The following is a 14,846-nucleotide window of genomic DNA, read 5'->3' on the forward strand; positions in this document are numbered from 1 at the left end:
TAAATTGTTATTGCTCTATAGTAAATGCCCAGGGGTGCCACCACCAGGTCGAATGGTAGTTGCGTGTTTAGTTTTCTGAGACACTGCCAAACCGTCTTCCAAGTGAGCAGAGGCCACATCCCCGCAGCCTCCGAGTGGCCTGCCCGCCGCTCCGCCTGCTCTCCGGGCTTGGCGTGGCCACTGCTGTTTACTGTGGCCGTTGTGACACGTGAGCGTTGGCCCCTCCCGTGGTGTTAATTTGCATTTCCCTGATGGCTAATGATACTGAACATCTATCTTCTCATGTGCTTGTTCGCCACCTGTCTATCCTCTTTGGTGAAATGTCCATGTCTTGTGCCCGTTTTCTAATTGGATTGTTTCGTGTTTACTGTTGAGTTTGATCATTATATATGCTTTAAACTAGTTCTGTGTTGGGTGTGTAGTTTGCAAATATTCTCTCCCAGTCTTGGCTTGTCTTTTCATCCTCTTAATTTTTTTTTTGGCAAAGCAGAGGCCTTTAGTTTTGACACATCTAATTTATCAGTTTTCCCTTTTGTATATCACGCTTTTAGTGTCAAGTCTAAGAATTCTGCCTTACCATGGACCCTTAGGATTTTTCCTTTTCTTTTCTGAAAGTTTCGTTGCTTTACGTTTTACATTTAACTGTGATCCTTTTTGAATTAATTTTTATATAAGGTGTAAAGTTTAGTTCAAAAAGTCCATTTTTGCCTACGGATGTCCAGTTGCTCCAGCACCATGTGTTGAAAAAAGCTGTCTTTCCTCCGTTGAACTGCTTTTAGATCTTTGTCAAAAATCAGTTGGGCATATTTGTGTGGGTCTGTTTCTGGGTTCTGTATCTGCTCCATTGGTTTTCTCCACCAACACCACAGGCTTGATTACAGCAGCTGTATAATAAGTCTTGAAATCGGGGAGACCAGTTCCTTGTACTTAATTTTCCTTTGTCAGAATTGTTTTAGCTATTCTAGTTCCTTTGCCTTTCCGTATAGATTTTACAATGATCTTGTCTGTATCTCTGAAATTCTTGCTGGAATTTTAATAGGAATTGTGTTAAAGCTGTATGTCAATTTGGAGAGAACTGACATCTTTACTGTGATGAGTCTTGCAATCTGTGTTCTGTCTCTCCATTTATTTAGATCTTAAATTTCTTTGAACATTTTGTAGTTCTCAGCATATAAGTCCTACACGTTTTGTTAGATTTACACCTAAGTAGTTCATGTCATCTGCAAATAGGGACAATTTTATCTTTTCCTCTCATTACCTTTCCTGCGTTTTTGAACTGACTGAACTCCCCCGACTGTGTGAGTAATGGCCGTGAAAGGAGAGATGTTGTGACTTGCTCTAAGGGGAAAGGATTTAACCCTAAGTGTGATGTTGGACGAAGGTCTTTTTGTACATGCTCTTTATCAAGTTGAGGAAGTTCCCTTCTATTCCTGTGTTTTTTCCTGAGAGTTTTTATCACGAGTGGGTGTTGAATTTTGTCAAGTGCCTTTCTGCACAATATAATCCAGTGATATCTTCTTTAGGTCTGTCAATATGATTGATTACACGAGTTGACTTTTAAATACTGCACCAGCCTTGCATCGCTGGAAGAATGGGCATAGTGTATAATTCTTATTGTATACTGATGAATTCTATTTGCTAATGTTTTTAAAGGATTTTTGCACCAATATTCTTGAGGGCCGTTTCCTCCTTTTGTACCGTCATCTTTTGTACTGATTTTTGTATCAGGCTAATACTAGCTTCATCAAATGAATTGGAAACTATTTCTCTTCTCTTCTGTTTTCTGAAAGAGATTATGTAGAACTGGTATTAATTCTTCTTAAAACTGTTGGTAGAATCCTCTAGTGAAACCATCTGGATCTGGAGAATTTTTGCAGGGGAGTTTTAAGATTATGAACCCAATTTCCTTAACAGTTATGTAGGGCTATTCAAATTATCAGTTTCATATTGGATGAGTTGTGGTAGTTTGTCTTTTTCAAAGAGTAGGTCAGTTTATCTAAGTCAATTTATTTGTGTAGAGCTGTTCTTAGTGTTCCTTTGTTATCCCGTTGATGTATGCAAGGTTCTTAGCAATAGCTCCTGACTCATTCCTTATAATGATGTTTTGTCTTCTTTCTTTGTCAGTCGTCCTAGAAGTCTGTCAATTTTATTGACCTTTTCAAAGAATCAGCTCTTTATTTTATTGATTTTCTCTGGTTTTTCTGTTTCCAACTTTAATTGTTTCTGTCTTATTTCCTTCCTTCTGTTTGCTTGAATTTATTTTGTTCTTTTTCCAGATTCCTCAAATGAGAGCTTAGATTATTAGTCTGAGACTTTTTCTCTTTTCTGATATATGTATTTTGTGTTATAAATTTCCCTCTAGGCAGCGCTTTAGTTGTGATTCACAATTTTTGATGTGTCGTATTTTTTCGGGTATGTATTTTTATTCAGGTATACATTATACATTCAGGTCAACATATTTTTATAACCCTTGAGACTGCCTCTTTGACCCGAGGATTATTTAAATGGGTGTTGTTTTAGTTTCCATGTGCTTGGAGATTTTTCTGTTATTTCTATTATTGATTTCTAGTTTGATTCTTTTGTGATCTGAGAACACACCATATGATTTTTTTTTTTTTTTTTTTTTTTTTTTTGCACTACGCAGGCCTCTCACTGCTGTGGCCTCTCCCGTTGCGGAGCACAGGCTCCAGACGCGCAGGCTCAGCGGCCATGGCTCACGGGCCCAGCCGCTCCGCAGCATGTGGGATCCTCCCGGACCGGGGCACGAACCTGTGTCCCCTGCATCGGCAGGCGGACTCCCAACCACTGCGCCACCAGGGAAGTCCCACACCATATGATTTTGAGTCTTTTAAATTTGTTGAGGTTTGTCTTATGGCCAAGGATATGTTCTGCCTTGGTATATATTGTGTGTGTTCTGCTGGTGCCAGACGTGCTGTAAATGTTGACTAGGTCCAGTTAGTTGGTCGATGGTGGTGTGAGTTCTGTATCCCTGCTGGTTCTCTGCCTAGCTGTTCTTTCAGTTGCTGAGACGGTGTGGAAATCTCCAGCTGTAATTGTGGATTTCTGTATTTTTCCTTTCAGTTCTGTCAGTCTTCACATATGTCACTGTCCTAGTGTTGGATTCATACACTTTTAGGATTGCTTGCTATTGCTTCTTCATGGGTTGACTCGTCTTTATATAATGCCTCTCTCCATCTTTGATGATTTTCATTGCTCTGAAGTCAACATTATCTGGTATTACTATAGCCACTCCTGCTTTCTTTTGGTTAGTGGTTGTGTGACACATCTTTTCCGATCAGTTTATTTTCAGTCTGCTTACATCTTTCTATTTGAAGTGAATGAGTTTCTTATCGACAGCATATGGTTGAGTCATTTTTCTTAATCCACTCTGCCATTCTGTTTTTTTAATTGGTAAATTTAGACTATTTACATTTCATGTAATTATTGAGATGTTAGGGCTTCAGTTTGCCATTTCGTTTTTTGTTTTCTGTTTTTTCTCCCTATGTTTTGTTTCTCTGTTTCCTTATTTCCTGCCTTCCTGTGGGTTACTCAACATTTTTTTAATAATTCCATTTTGACTTATCGACAGTGTTTTTCAGTATCCCCTTTGTGCAACTTTTCAGTGTTGCCCAGATATTACATTATATACATATAACGTAGGCGTTGTGCTCTTGAAAGGAGGCATTGCCTCCACTTCCTCACCGTTACCTCCCACGTCTGCCCTGCCCCCAACTCACTGCCTCCTCCCGATTTCTTTCACAAAAGGAGAAAAGCAGGCCTGGGGTTATGTGGTTGGTTCGTTCCTATTACTGGCAGCCTCCCAGAATTCCTAACAGATCGAGTGGGGGAAGAGTTGGAGTGGGATTATGACCAGTGGCTCCCAAACATGGCCTTGCTCAAAAGGAGTCTGGAGAACCTTAAATGCAGCTTCTAGGACCACCTGGGTCTCCTGAATCGGGCTCTGAGGGGTGGCACACACACACCTCGACTTCAGTGCCAAGGCCTCCATGCTCATTGTAAGGTGGCCAGGTGAGCCCTAGGCCACCAGCTGAGCCCTGGGATACCAGGTGCATCAGTGTCTCCTTTCCCAGACCTGAATCTTGCAGGTACACCACCCTCCTGGGATGGGATGAACTGTGTAGCCACTGCCCTCTGAGCAGTTCTGGGAGTTGGGGCAATAGTCCTTCTCAGAGCTCCCCCCAGGAGCACACACAGCCCCCAAGTGCTGCTGCCTGAGGACTCAGCCTGGCCTGTGACTGACACCCAGAGGGCTCCACATTGGGTGGGGGTGTCTCCTCCCGTTCCTCTGGCTCCTGTCTCACCATAAGGATTTCTTGACAGGCCCGTCCCTCCCTCAAGAAGGTGCCCTGTTTACTTCTCTTTGTAGGACAGCACAGTGCCTGGAGCTTAGTAATTGCCCAGGAAATATTTGTTGAATTAACAAAGTTATTTATTACCAGTTACCTACGAGGCAAATTTCAACCTGCATCTTGCATTTATGTGTTCTTGTAGGAAAGGACAGGGGCGGGGAGCAGCCAGCACTGGCTCTGGTACTGGTCTTTGACGCCCTGTCTCCTGTGCCCTGTCCAGCAGGGCTGTGCCACGGGGGGGGGGGGGGGGGGCGGGCGGGCGTGTGGCTTCACCAGGCAAGCGTCCCTGGAGGGGCCATCAGAGGCGTTCTCAGGAGTCTTCCTGCTGGGCTGCTGAGCAGCAGGATAGCCCTCTGCAGGGACCAGGCACTTGACATCACAGGTAACCTCACCTCCTGCCAGCTTCCTAAACGCAGCTTCAGCAGTTTACCCAGAGCCCCCCATTGACGCTGACTTCCTAAATCCACCAGGAGGTTTAAGTGAAAAGTAAATGAGGGTATTTCACACACGTGAACAGAATCTGTACATGTGCTGATTATAAAGTTAGCATGTCGAATAGCCCTTATGTTTGCTTCCCGAATGGCCACCGAGAGGTGGTGGCTGGTGGGGCAGCAGAGTGCAGGCCGGAAAGCTCAGAGGCGCTGCGGGGCCAGCGGAGCGGGAGAGGGGCGTACTCGTCAGATGCAGGCACGGCCCGCGACTGCCAGCGACGGCAGCACAGATGCCACGCCCTCTGTGTGTGTTTCCTTTGACCGGAGAAGAGTCCACTCACACAAGCCTGCGTATGTTTAGAAATCGTCAGGATTCTGCCGTCCACCCCATCCTGCCCAGATCTGAGTGGGGGACTGTCGGCCGGGCTCAGCGGGGCTCCTCCACACTCAGGCTGGCCTTTTCTGCAGGCGGGCTCCGCAGCCTGGACCAGCCGCGCAGCGAATGTGAGGCTCCGTCTGCTCCCCTAGTGTCACGTCGGCCCGTTTTCCCTCCCAAGGGAATCGCAGCGCCCCCGGGAGACCCGCTCTCCCCGCCGCTCGCCTGGACCTTAGTCTCCCCACCAAAGTGCAAGCGGCAGGCCTTGGAAATGGCCGCAGACACGTGTTGCTGGACGTGCCCCTTGGCTCTGAGTGTACACCCATCTGTGGCCCCAACGTCCTTGAGGGAAGGACACGAGGTTTTATGTAGACACAGGGGATTGCAGTGTCACAAAACCTGCCTCCATCCCCCCAGATCTCCCCAGCCTGGCATCCTGGGGCAGATGCCCTTGAAAACCAGGGGGCTCTCTTACACGTGGATGTAGCACGTGGCTGCTTCTGCCCTGCCTGGGCGTTGAGGCCAGCTCCTGGCCCTGGTTCCCCTGGTGACCCCAGTGCAGGACCCACACCAGGGCAGCCGGAGTCCTTCCTCGGGACGCCACAGATGTGGACTGAGTGTCCCTTCCCGGTGCTGGGTGACATCGGCTGAGGACACTGGGATCTGTGGCAGGGCGCCTGCAGGCTTTCTGCACAGGAGAGATCAGAGCAAATGTGAGGCCTGGGCTGCGGGGGGAGGGCTGCGGGTTCCCATCCCGGGCCTTGTCCCTGCGGCCACCCTTCCCTTAACTCTAGCCTCAGGCTTTGCGTCAGCAGGACGAGGTGACTCGTGTCCTCCAGCCGAGGAGCCGAGCAAAGCAGTCGAAGTGGATTTGTGTCTCCCGTGCACTGGCAGCGGGTGGTCAGATTTGGATGATTTCCTTATAGATGGGACTGAACCGAGGAGGGCACCCTGGCCACGTGCAGGATCCCGCCCGTGAAATCGGGAAGAGCCGTGCGGCTCAGAGACGGGCCGGGCCTTCAGGTTGGTCTGAGGCAGCGCCTAGATCTCCTCCACCCTTGGCTGGTGGGTGTTGGCTGTGCTGCCCCCGGAAGTGACCAGGTGCCGCCGGTACTCACTCTGTGACCCACACGGGAAGCGCTCTCGTCACTGTCACGCGGTGTCAGGGCTGCATTCCACTGCCTGGCCCTCGACCCAGAAACGATGACAGTTATACAACCAGGGGACACGGACACTGATGTCATCGTTATGACTGTACAGCCTGTGTTCAGGAAGCAAGAGGAAGGTCGAGTGTGTTCAGAGGAGACGTGATGACACAGAAAAGGACCCGTGCCAGGCTTCTGAGGGTGACACTGCAGGATCCGAGATGCCAAGTGCACTGGATGGTCAACAGCAGAGCGGCCCATCCAGTGAGTCAGAGGAGAAATGGCACGTCACGGAGTGAGACTCGGGGGCAGAGGGCAGAGCCTGACATGCCTGCAGATGGAGGACCTCCCTGCGCGGGGAGCAGAATATATGCTCGAGCAAACAATGGCTGCAATTTTCCGAATTTGATGAAAATTCTAAGACTGCAGATCCAAGAAGTTCAGTGAAGCCCCAAGAACAAAAACACAAGGCACAGCATAATAGCATAATTGCTCAGAGCCAGTGATTAAGAGAAACACCTTTAAATATGCTAGAGAAAAGGAGGTTACGTTCAGAGGACAAAGGGGAGACTGCCGTAGACCCCTCCGGACACAGTGCAGTGAGGAGGGAAGGGCAGCACGGCCCACCTGGAATCCTGCACCAGGTGAGACAGGCTTCAAAAGAAGGTGACTGTCCAGACACACCCAAAGCTGAGAGAACTCATCACCAGCAGACCTGCCCCACACAAATATCAAGGGAAATTCTCAGAAGAAGAAAAATGATAGCAGAGCTACATGGTTGAGCATGAAAGACACTTTTGTTATCATCCAAATCCCTTTATTGGGATCAATCCCTAATTGATCCCTTTATTGGGATCAATCCCTAATTGACTGTTTAAATTTCAAAAATAAAGTACTGTAGGATCTATAACATAGGCGGAACTAAAATATGTGGCAGTAACAGGGCAAAGGCCGAGAGGAGAAAGGAGAACACGCTGCTGTCGGGTTGTCCTGCACCCGTCAGGCGGCGACGCCACAGCTCACGGGCTGAGTCAGGTTAGAGGTCTGTGCCTAAGCCCTGAAGCCACTGCCTGGGTGACAACACCCAGAGTGGAGACTAGTAAGTGAACGAAGGAGACGAGGTGGAATCACAAAGTGTATGCAGTTAATCCAAAACGTGGCAGAGGAAACATAGACATGGGGCAACGAAGAACAGATGGTGAAAGCAGAAAACAAATAGTGGAATGATAGACCTAAACTCAACCATATCAACAATCACTGTGAATAGTCCTAACACCCCCAATTAAAAGGCAGATTGTCGAGAAAGATTAAAAAGTTTCTTGGAGGCAACTATATGTTGCCTACAAGAAACTCACTTTGAATATAAAGACACAAATAAATTAAAAATAAGAGGTGGAAGAAGAGACACCATGCTAACACTAATCAGTAGTAAGGTCGGGCGTCTGTATTAATGTCAAAGTAGATTTCAGAGCCAAGAATATTACCAGAGGTAAAGAAGGATCTTTCATAATGGTAAAGGGGTCAATTCATCCACAGAACATAACAATGCTAGATGTCACGATGCTAACGATGGAGCTTAAAATACATGAAGCAAAAAAAGAGAGAACTGCAGGAGAAACAGACAAATCCACAATCACAGTCAGAGACGTCAGCATCCCTACTCAATATTGGGATAAGCGGACAGAAAAGCAGGCCCAGCCGTCTAGCTCTACTGACATCTGTAGAGCATCCCACCCAGTCACACAAGATAGACCACGTCTGGTCCATAAGCAATTCTCAATCAATTTAAAATATCTCAAGTATTACAAGATATGCTGTCTAACTTTAATGGAATTAAATTTGAAATCAACAGAAGAAAGCTATCTAGAAAATCTCCAAATATTTGAAAACTCGATAACACACGTCAAAATATCCCATGAATCAAAAAAGAAATCAAAAGAGAAATTAAGTCTTTTGAAATGAGTGGACAGAAAGCACAAATATAAAACTTTGTGGGATGCAATGAAAGCCACATGTAGAGAGAAATTTATAGAACTTAACACTGTATTAGGCCAAAAGTAAGATTTTACAACCATGCCACCAGCTTCTTCCTCAAGACACTAGAAAAGAGGAATAAATCGCGGACCCTGCCCCCGTGTCAGGACTTGGTAACAAATGGGGTGGGTCGGGGGACCGTGTCTGCTTCTCCTCTTCCTCTCATCAAGTGGAGTAAAGTGCATTAAATCCCCAGCGTGAGGAGGACAGAAGGAGGGGTCCTCGCTGGCGAGAGGGATCCGCCAGTTTCTGGACACCAAGTGTGGGGAGGAGTGAGTCTCAGGAGGGCTTTTTCTGATGAACTGGCCGCCTGGCTGGGTGTGGACGGCTGTACCCACAGGAGTGCAGCTGCTGCCTCCTGCAGAGCTTCCCTGGCAGCCACAGAGGTGGGAAGCAGGCCCAGCACACTTGGGGTGGCCTCTGATGGGAGGTGTCCCGGGTCCTGGCGGGATGGCCAGAGGATGCCCCCACCTTCCCGGCGCCCCTCGCCTGCCATCTCAGGGTGGGTTCTTCAGGGTCGGGGGTACTGAGTCCGGCTGACCTGAACAGCCCCTGGGGATGCTTCTGTGGCCAGGGTCCACGGAGGCCTGGGATGCCCACTCGTGGCCACGTGAAGCAGGCCGGCGCTCACTGGCCCGTGTGACTGATGGTGGCTGACAGCCTGCAGCCTGGAGCGCCCCTGGCGCTCGCTGACCCACTTTCTCCACCGTGGGCTGGAAACATTTACATAACAGATGGCCCCAGACCCTGGAGGAGATGCTTCTAATTAAAAAGGAGGCTCGGCGTCCCCGCCTGGCCCCCCCGCCGTCCGGTTCATCGGTGCAGGTACCTGAGCCTTGGCACGCACCCTGAGCTCAGGAAGGGCTTTGCAGGGCTGCTGCAGGGTGTCTGCGTGGCAGGGAGCCATGTCTATTTGGTGCCACTCCGATCGTTTGAACTCAGGCCTGGACCCTGTGCGGACCTTGGGCGGGGGCCTCTCGTCTTTGTCCTCCGCACAGTCAGGCTGAGTCACCGGCACACGCGCCTCGCTCTCCAGCCGTCCTCAGGTCCGCTACTGTGACCATTCCTTGCCTGTAAATCTTAAAACGGAGCCTAAATGTTGCCTGGAGGGCGAAGTGCTGAACCGATACACTGCAGAAATGATACAATAAGCGGACCCGTGCTATGGGATGTAAAGCATCTTCTGAAAACTTTCTAAAGGGGGACTCTCAGCTGTTTGGCCGTTTAGTTAACAGAGACTGAATGCACTTTAGAATGAGGATAACTAGGGAATCTCGACTAGACATAAAGGGAACACAGATCTGTAATCTCCTGGCTTTTTAAGGGTAAAGGGGAGGATTCTGGCACCAGCGTGGCGGGAAATGGGCAGACCCAAGGTGACAGCTGAGCAGACACTCCCCAGACACACAGGGGTCCCCAGGCTTGCTGGTCACCCCTTTTCCCCTCCAGCGGCTGAGGGAGCTGGTCCAGGGTCCCTCATCACAGAGGTGACACTGAGGCCCAGGACCATGCGTTAGTCAGCACTGATGCCAGGTCACTCGCTGGCGGGCTTTCCCCGAGGCCCACCCCCCTGCCATGTACCCCAGGCCCCCACAGGTGCCACACCTTGAGTGCCGGGACCAGCCCTTCCTCGCGCTGACTGGGGTGCCCAGGAAGCCTCTGCCTTTCCCCAGCAGCGATGCTGAAGGCGGCAGCCCACCGACCCACCCACCCGCCCAGGCCCGGTCGTACAGGCCCGGTCACCTGACGTGTGCCTTCCCTTGCCAGGTGACACCATCTGGGCCCCATCTGTCCTTCCTCACGGCACCCTCGGCACCTTGAGCCACCACCCCCAGCTACATTTTGGAAGAAAGATGGAGTCCAAGGTCTCAGAAGGTGGCCTGAACGTGACGCTGACCATCCGCCTGCTCATGCACGGAAAGGTACGGGGACGGGACAGGGGAGGGGAGGGGAGGCACGCCCACCGCACGCCCACCGGAGAGGGGAGGTACGGGGGCGGGACAGGGGAGGGGAGGGGAGGCACGCCCACCTCACGCCCACCGGAGAGGGGAGGTACGGGGGCGGGAGAGGGGCGGGGAGGCACGCCCACCGCGGGGGTCTTGGTTTCATATGAGGCTTTTAAATTCGAAGCAACCTCCGACTCCAAATGACGTTTCTCCCAGAACCTTTCGCGACTGAGCTGCCCGCCTGCTGCCCCATCCCCTGTGCCCTAGTGTGTTTTCTACATGCGAGGGCATTCTCCTCCAGGACACTAACACTGATGCACACGTGCCGGCCAGGGGGCTAGGGCCCCACTCAAGTGCACCGGTCATCCCAGGGCTGCCCTTCAGACAGGCGCTCCCCACGCTTCCTTTGCCTTTTGCTTTGAAAGCAAAGTTCCCACCCAGTTCTTTTGTAGAAAGAATGTCCCTCACTTTGGCTTTTTCTGACGTTTCCTCACCATTGGCAGGAGTGTCACAGAAGCTTTCCTATCAGGTAGTCCAGATTTCAGGGTGTCACTTGGTGGGGGGCACCTGCTGGGCATCTCCCCAACTCCTCTTCCACAGTCATCAGGGCGTCTTTGCTGGCGGGTACTTAGGTGCTGCGTGAACGTCCTGTGTGCCACCCTTGCTTCAATCATGGCTTCCTGGACGCAGGGTTTGCTGTTTTGTTCACATCACCCCCCACGCTGTCCCCACGCTGTCCCCGCACTGTCATTATTAGTTTTGATGCTCACATGGTCCCTGACTTGGCGTGGTTGCCCCACCAAGCTGGCGTGTGTCGCCCCACCAAGCTGGCGTGTGTCCTCCTGGGGGGCCCCACCGTTCTGACTGCACATCCTCTCTGCATACCGCTGTTGCTCATCCTTACTTTCCTGCTGGTCCTGGAATCAGCCGTTTCTGTAGAGAACCCAACTCTCTTGAGTGGAGGATGGTGGGATGGTGTTAGAGCCCAGAGGTGGGCACATGGGGTACTCACGGCTTTTGGGCTACTGTGGGCCCCAGACAGAGCTAGGGAATATGTGTTTGTGTGTGTGCGCGCACGCGTGCACTTGTGTGTGTGGGCGTGTGTAGAATCATACACACCTATGTCTGCGCACATTTACATATTTATCTCTAAACTGGGCTCCCAGAGTTCACACCCCCTATTCCAGTCCAATAGCACAGGGTTCATCCTGGCTCCTCTGTCTGGTGTTTGTACCATGAGAAACCCAGGGGACGGTAGGGGCTGGCATAGTACCTGGGGCACTGCTCTCCCTAGATTTCCGGAAGCTGGTGCTCACACCTAGAGCCTCCCCTTCCGTGATGGAGGGATGCTGACCGCCTTTCCTGCTCCCAGGGTGGGTGGCATTTGGTCAAGGTTGTCCGGAGCTGGGTTGTACCGTGGAGGACAGTCTGAGGTCAGATGCACGGCCCCACCTCCAGCAGCTGCTGCCACAGCAAGTACCTAACCCTGCCCCTGGGAGGTGAGGCGCCCTGACTGCCGGAGGGGCCACCACCCCGTGCCCAGCTGCCCTTTGCTGCCACAGCCCCTGCCGCACACGCGCCCTCCTGGCCTCGCAGAACTGAGGCGTTTCCCCAGGACACTGTGATCGCTGAGGGCTTCACTGTAATAAGGAAGATGAGTCTGATTGTGGAAGCTGCTCTCTGCAGCTGGAAGCAGGCTGGCCACGCCTCCCTGAGGTGCCGTGGCCGAGCCTTGTGGGTCTGTCCCAGGCAGGGAGGTGCTGCGACGGGCAGTCCTGGGCGGGAGCGCGTCTGAGCCATTGCGGGCCCCAGGCTTTAGAACCATGGCGGTGTGCTCAGGAGTCTTTCAACGTTCTACCTTTCTTAAAAACAGTCAAATGGCAATAGCAGCGCTACATTTTTATGCGTCACAGAATCACTGAGGGAGACTTTCTCTCTCATCCATTTCTCACAGGGTTTCCTTGAGGCCTTAAGTGCGCAGCTGATGCCTGTTGACATGTTTATCTGGAGCAGCTGGCCATTCTCTTTCTCTTTGTCTGTCTGTCGGTCAGAGGCAGGGCAGCCTGCCTGCCCGCTCCCTGCTGACCGTCCAGTCTCCCTTCCTCACTCATGACTCGGAAGCTGGACGGCCTCGGCGCCTGTCACAGGATTTATGCTCCTTCTGCTCTATGACATCATCTTTCTGTGATTCTTTTCCTACAGGAAGTTGGCAGCATCATCGGGAAGGTAATTATTTTTTTTATTTTTATTTTTTTGGCTGCCTCGGGTCTTCGTAGCTATGCGTGGGCTGTCTCTAGTTGCGGTGAGCGGTGGCTTCTCTTGTTGCAGGGCACGGGCTCTAGGCGCGCAGGCTTCAGTAGTTGTGGCACGTGGGCTCAGTAGTTGTGGCTCGCGGGCTCTAGAGCACAGGCTCAGTAGTTGTGGTGCACGGGCTTAGTTGCTCCGTGGCATGTGGGATCTTCCCAGACCAGGGCTCGAACCCGTGTCCCCTGCATTGGCAGGCGGATTCTTAACCACTGCACCACCAGGGAAGTCCCAGGAAGGTAATTATTGTGTGAACTCTGCCTCTACCGGGGAATCTCAGAGGCACAGTGAGGTGTGGACCAGCCCTGTGCAGGGGGTGAGCCGCGCACGGTGCGTGCCAGGCGAGCAGTGGGGATCCCGCTGGAATCCTGCCCCGTCACCTTCAGGCTGCACCCCCATGAGGCTGGTCGCAGAGCTTCCCGTTCTCCAGCCCTGTGGGAGCTGGGGAGTCACCCCCCGAGACAGCCCCACTGTCTACCTGCCCTGGTGGCCAGTCATTCCTCCCGGGTTTGAGAGCTCAGGACCAATTCCCACGTGCATTCCTGGGAGCAGTCTCCCACCTCCGGCCTGAGTGGTGGTGAGTCCATTCTCAAAGAAACGTTCCCCTGGGGAAAGTGAGCGCTGGTTTGGAAGCTGGGTGTGTGTAGGAGAGAGGTGGGCCAGGACCCCGCACCCCCATTCCTTGTGACCGTCTCTGGCTTCGCTGGTCCCTCGTGGTCCCTGAATGGTGGGGGAGCCCCCAGAGCTCAGAGTCAGGCTTCTTTTCACAAGTTCTTCATGGGATCGCCCGAGGACCTGGTCCCCGCTTTGCCGGCGGTGAGGCTAGGGGACGGGTGCAAACCCGCCCCGTGGAGCAGGTGCCCAGGCCAAACGTGGAGCCGCATCGGGTCCCTGGGGCCAGGTCTGCCCAGCCCACAGCCTGTGCCCTGGGCGAGGTAGCGGGCCAACTGGGGAGTCATGCATGTTGGGCCTGAAGCCCACCTTTGAGGGCTGGGGCGCCCAGCCTCGCGTGCTTGTGGTGGAAGCCCGAGTGACCCCCTCCCTTGTCTGAACTTCTGTTCCAGAAAGGAGAGACCGTGAAGAAGATGCGTGAAGAGGTGAGCTGGCGCCCTGAGCCGCGTGCTGTTTCTGGGAGGGCAGGAGGGAGGAGGCCAGGGCCTCCTAGCAGCTCTGCGCCCAGCCCCACGCGGCCGGGACCCGCCGGGAGCCCCGCATGGCAGGGATGTGAGCGAGGGATGGCCATTCGGAGCCCCGAAGCACACACCAGCAGTTCAGGTGCCCTCCCAGTCACGACCGGGTCACAGCCAGCACAGTAGGACAGGACCGGCCATCGGTGCTGAGGCTCGGGCGCCACCAGCCTGCACGAGTCCCCGGTGGTCAGTAGGCCCTAGGATCCAGCCTACTGCCGGCCCCAAGGCTTTAATCCAGTTTCTGGGGTCTGCGTATCTCCCTCCCAGAGCGGGGCAAGGATCAACATCTCGGAAGGAAACTGCCCAGAAAGAATCGTGACCATCACGGGCCCGACAGACGCCATCTTCAAGGCCTTTGCCATGATCGCCTACAAGTTTGAGGAGGTAAGGGACGCCCCTGGGGAGCCCTATCCCGGAAGAGGGGACCTCTCAGCCCCTCTGCCTCCCCGGGGACTGCCCCCTCCAGTCCACCTGGTGACCGACCAGGGTCCCTCCTCCCCCAAGGCCCCCCTCCCTCACTGAGCGGTCCCTCGGGGCCTGCCCCCAGACCATGAGTCCTCAGGGAAGGCCTGGCACCAGCAGTGAGGCGGCCACGTCCAGGCCTCAGCCCTGTCCACAGCAGCTGACCCCCAGTGTGTTTAGCTTGGCTCGGATGTGGACGGACACAGGGAGAGCCAGGCCCGGGACACCTACGCACATTTGTGTGTCTGTGCGCCTTTGTGTGCGTCTGTCAGAGACCAACCTTAAGCTTGTTATGTGTTTCCGAGATTTCTGAAATTGCTGGAAGTTATCGGAGATGCATTTCGTGTCTTTACTGGAAAGGTGATCAAGCCGGGGAGTAGGTCCTTCTGTCAAATGGATCCCCCTCTGTCCAAGCCCCTCTCTGCCCGCCAGGCCTTAGGGACAGAGGGCGGACCCTGAGTCCAGGCACCCTGGGCGTCTGCGCCCCACCCTGTGGCAGCAGCGCGACTGCACAGACGTGCACGCCTGGGGGTCCCCTTGTGTCCTCCAGCCGCCCCCCACCTCGTCCCCTGAGGCTGGCCCGGCCTC

General features: G+C 52.8%; 1 protein-coding gene across 20 annotated transcripts in view; it reads left to right on the forward strand.

The window, feature by feature from the left end:
- The window catches only part of PCBP3 (poly(rC) binding protein 3), a 212,307-nt gene that overhangs the window by 175,074 nt on the left and 22,387 nt on the right, over positions 1-14,846 (forward strand). For all 20 annotated transcript variants that reach the window (XM_067739703.1, XM_067739697.1, XM_067739705.1 and 17 more), the window contains 4 exons: positions 10,124-10,278; positions 12,505-12,528; positions 13,671-13,703; positions 14,064-14,180. In XM_067739703.1, coding sequence (XP_067595804.1) covers positions 10,124-10,278; positions 12,505-12,528; positions 13,671-13,703; positions 14,064-14,180 — 329 coding nt within the window. The remainder of the gene's footprint in view (positions 1-10,123; positions 10,279-12,504; positions 12,529-13,670; positions 13,704-14,063; positions 14,181-14,846) is intronic.

Source organism: Pseudorca crassidens, chromosome 5 (assembly GCF_039906515.1).
Source record: "Pseudorca crassidens isolate mPseCra1 chromosome 5, mPseCra1.hap1, whole genome shotgun sequence".
Lineage (NCBI taxonomy): Eukaryota > Metazoa > Chordata > Mammalia > Artiodactyla > Delphinidae > Pseudorca > Pseudorca crassidens.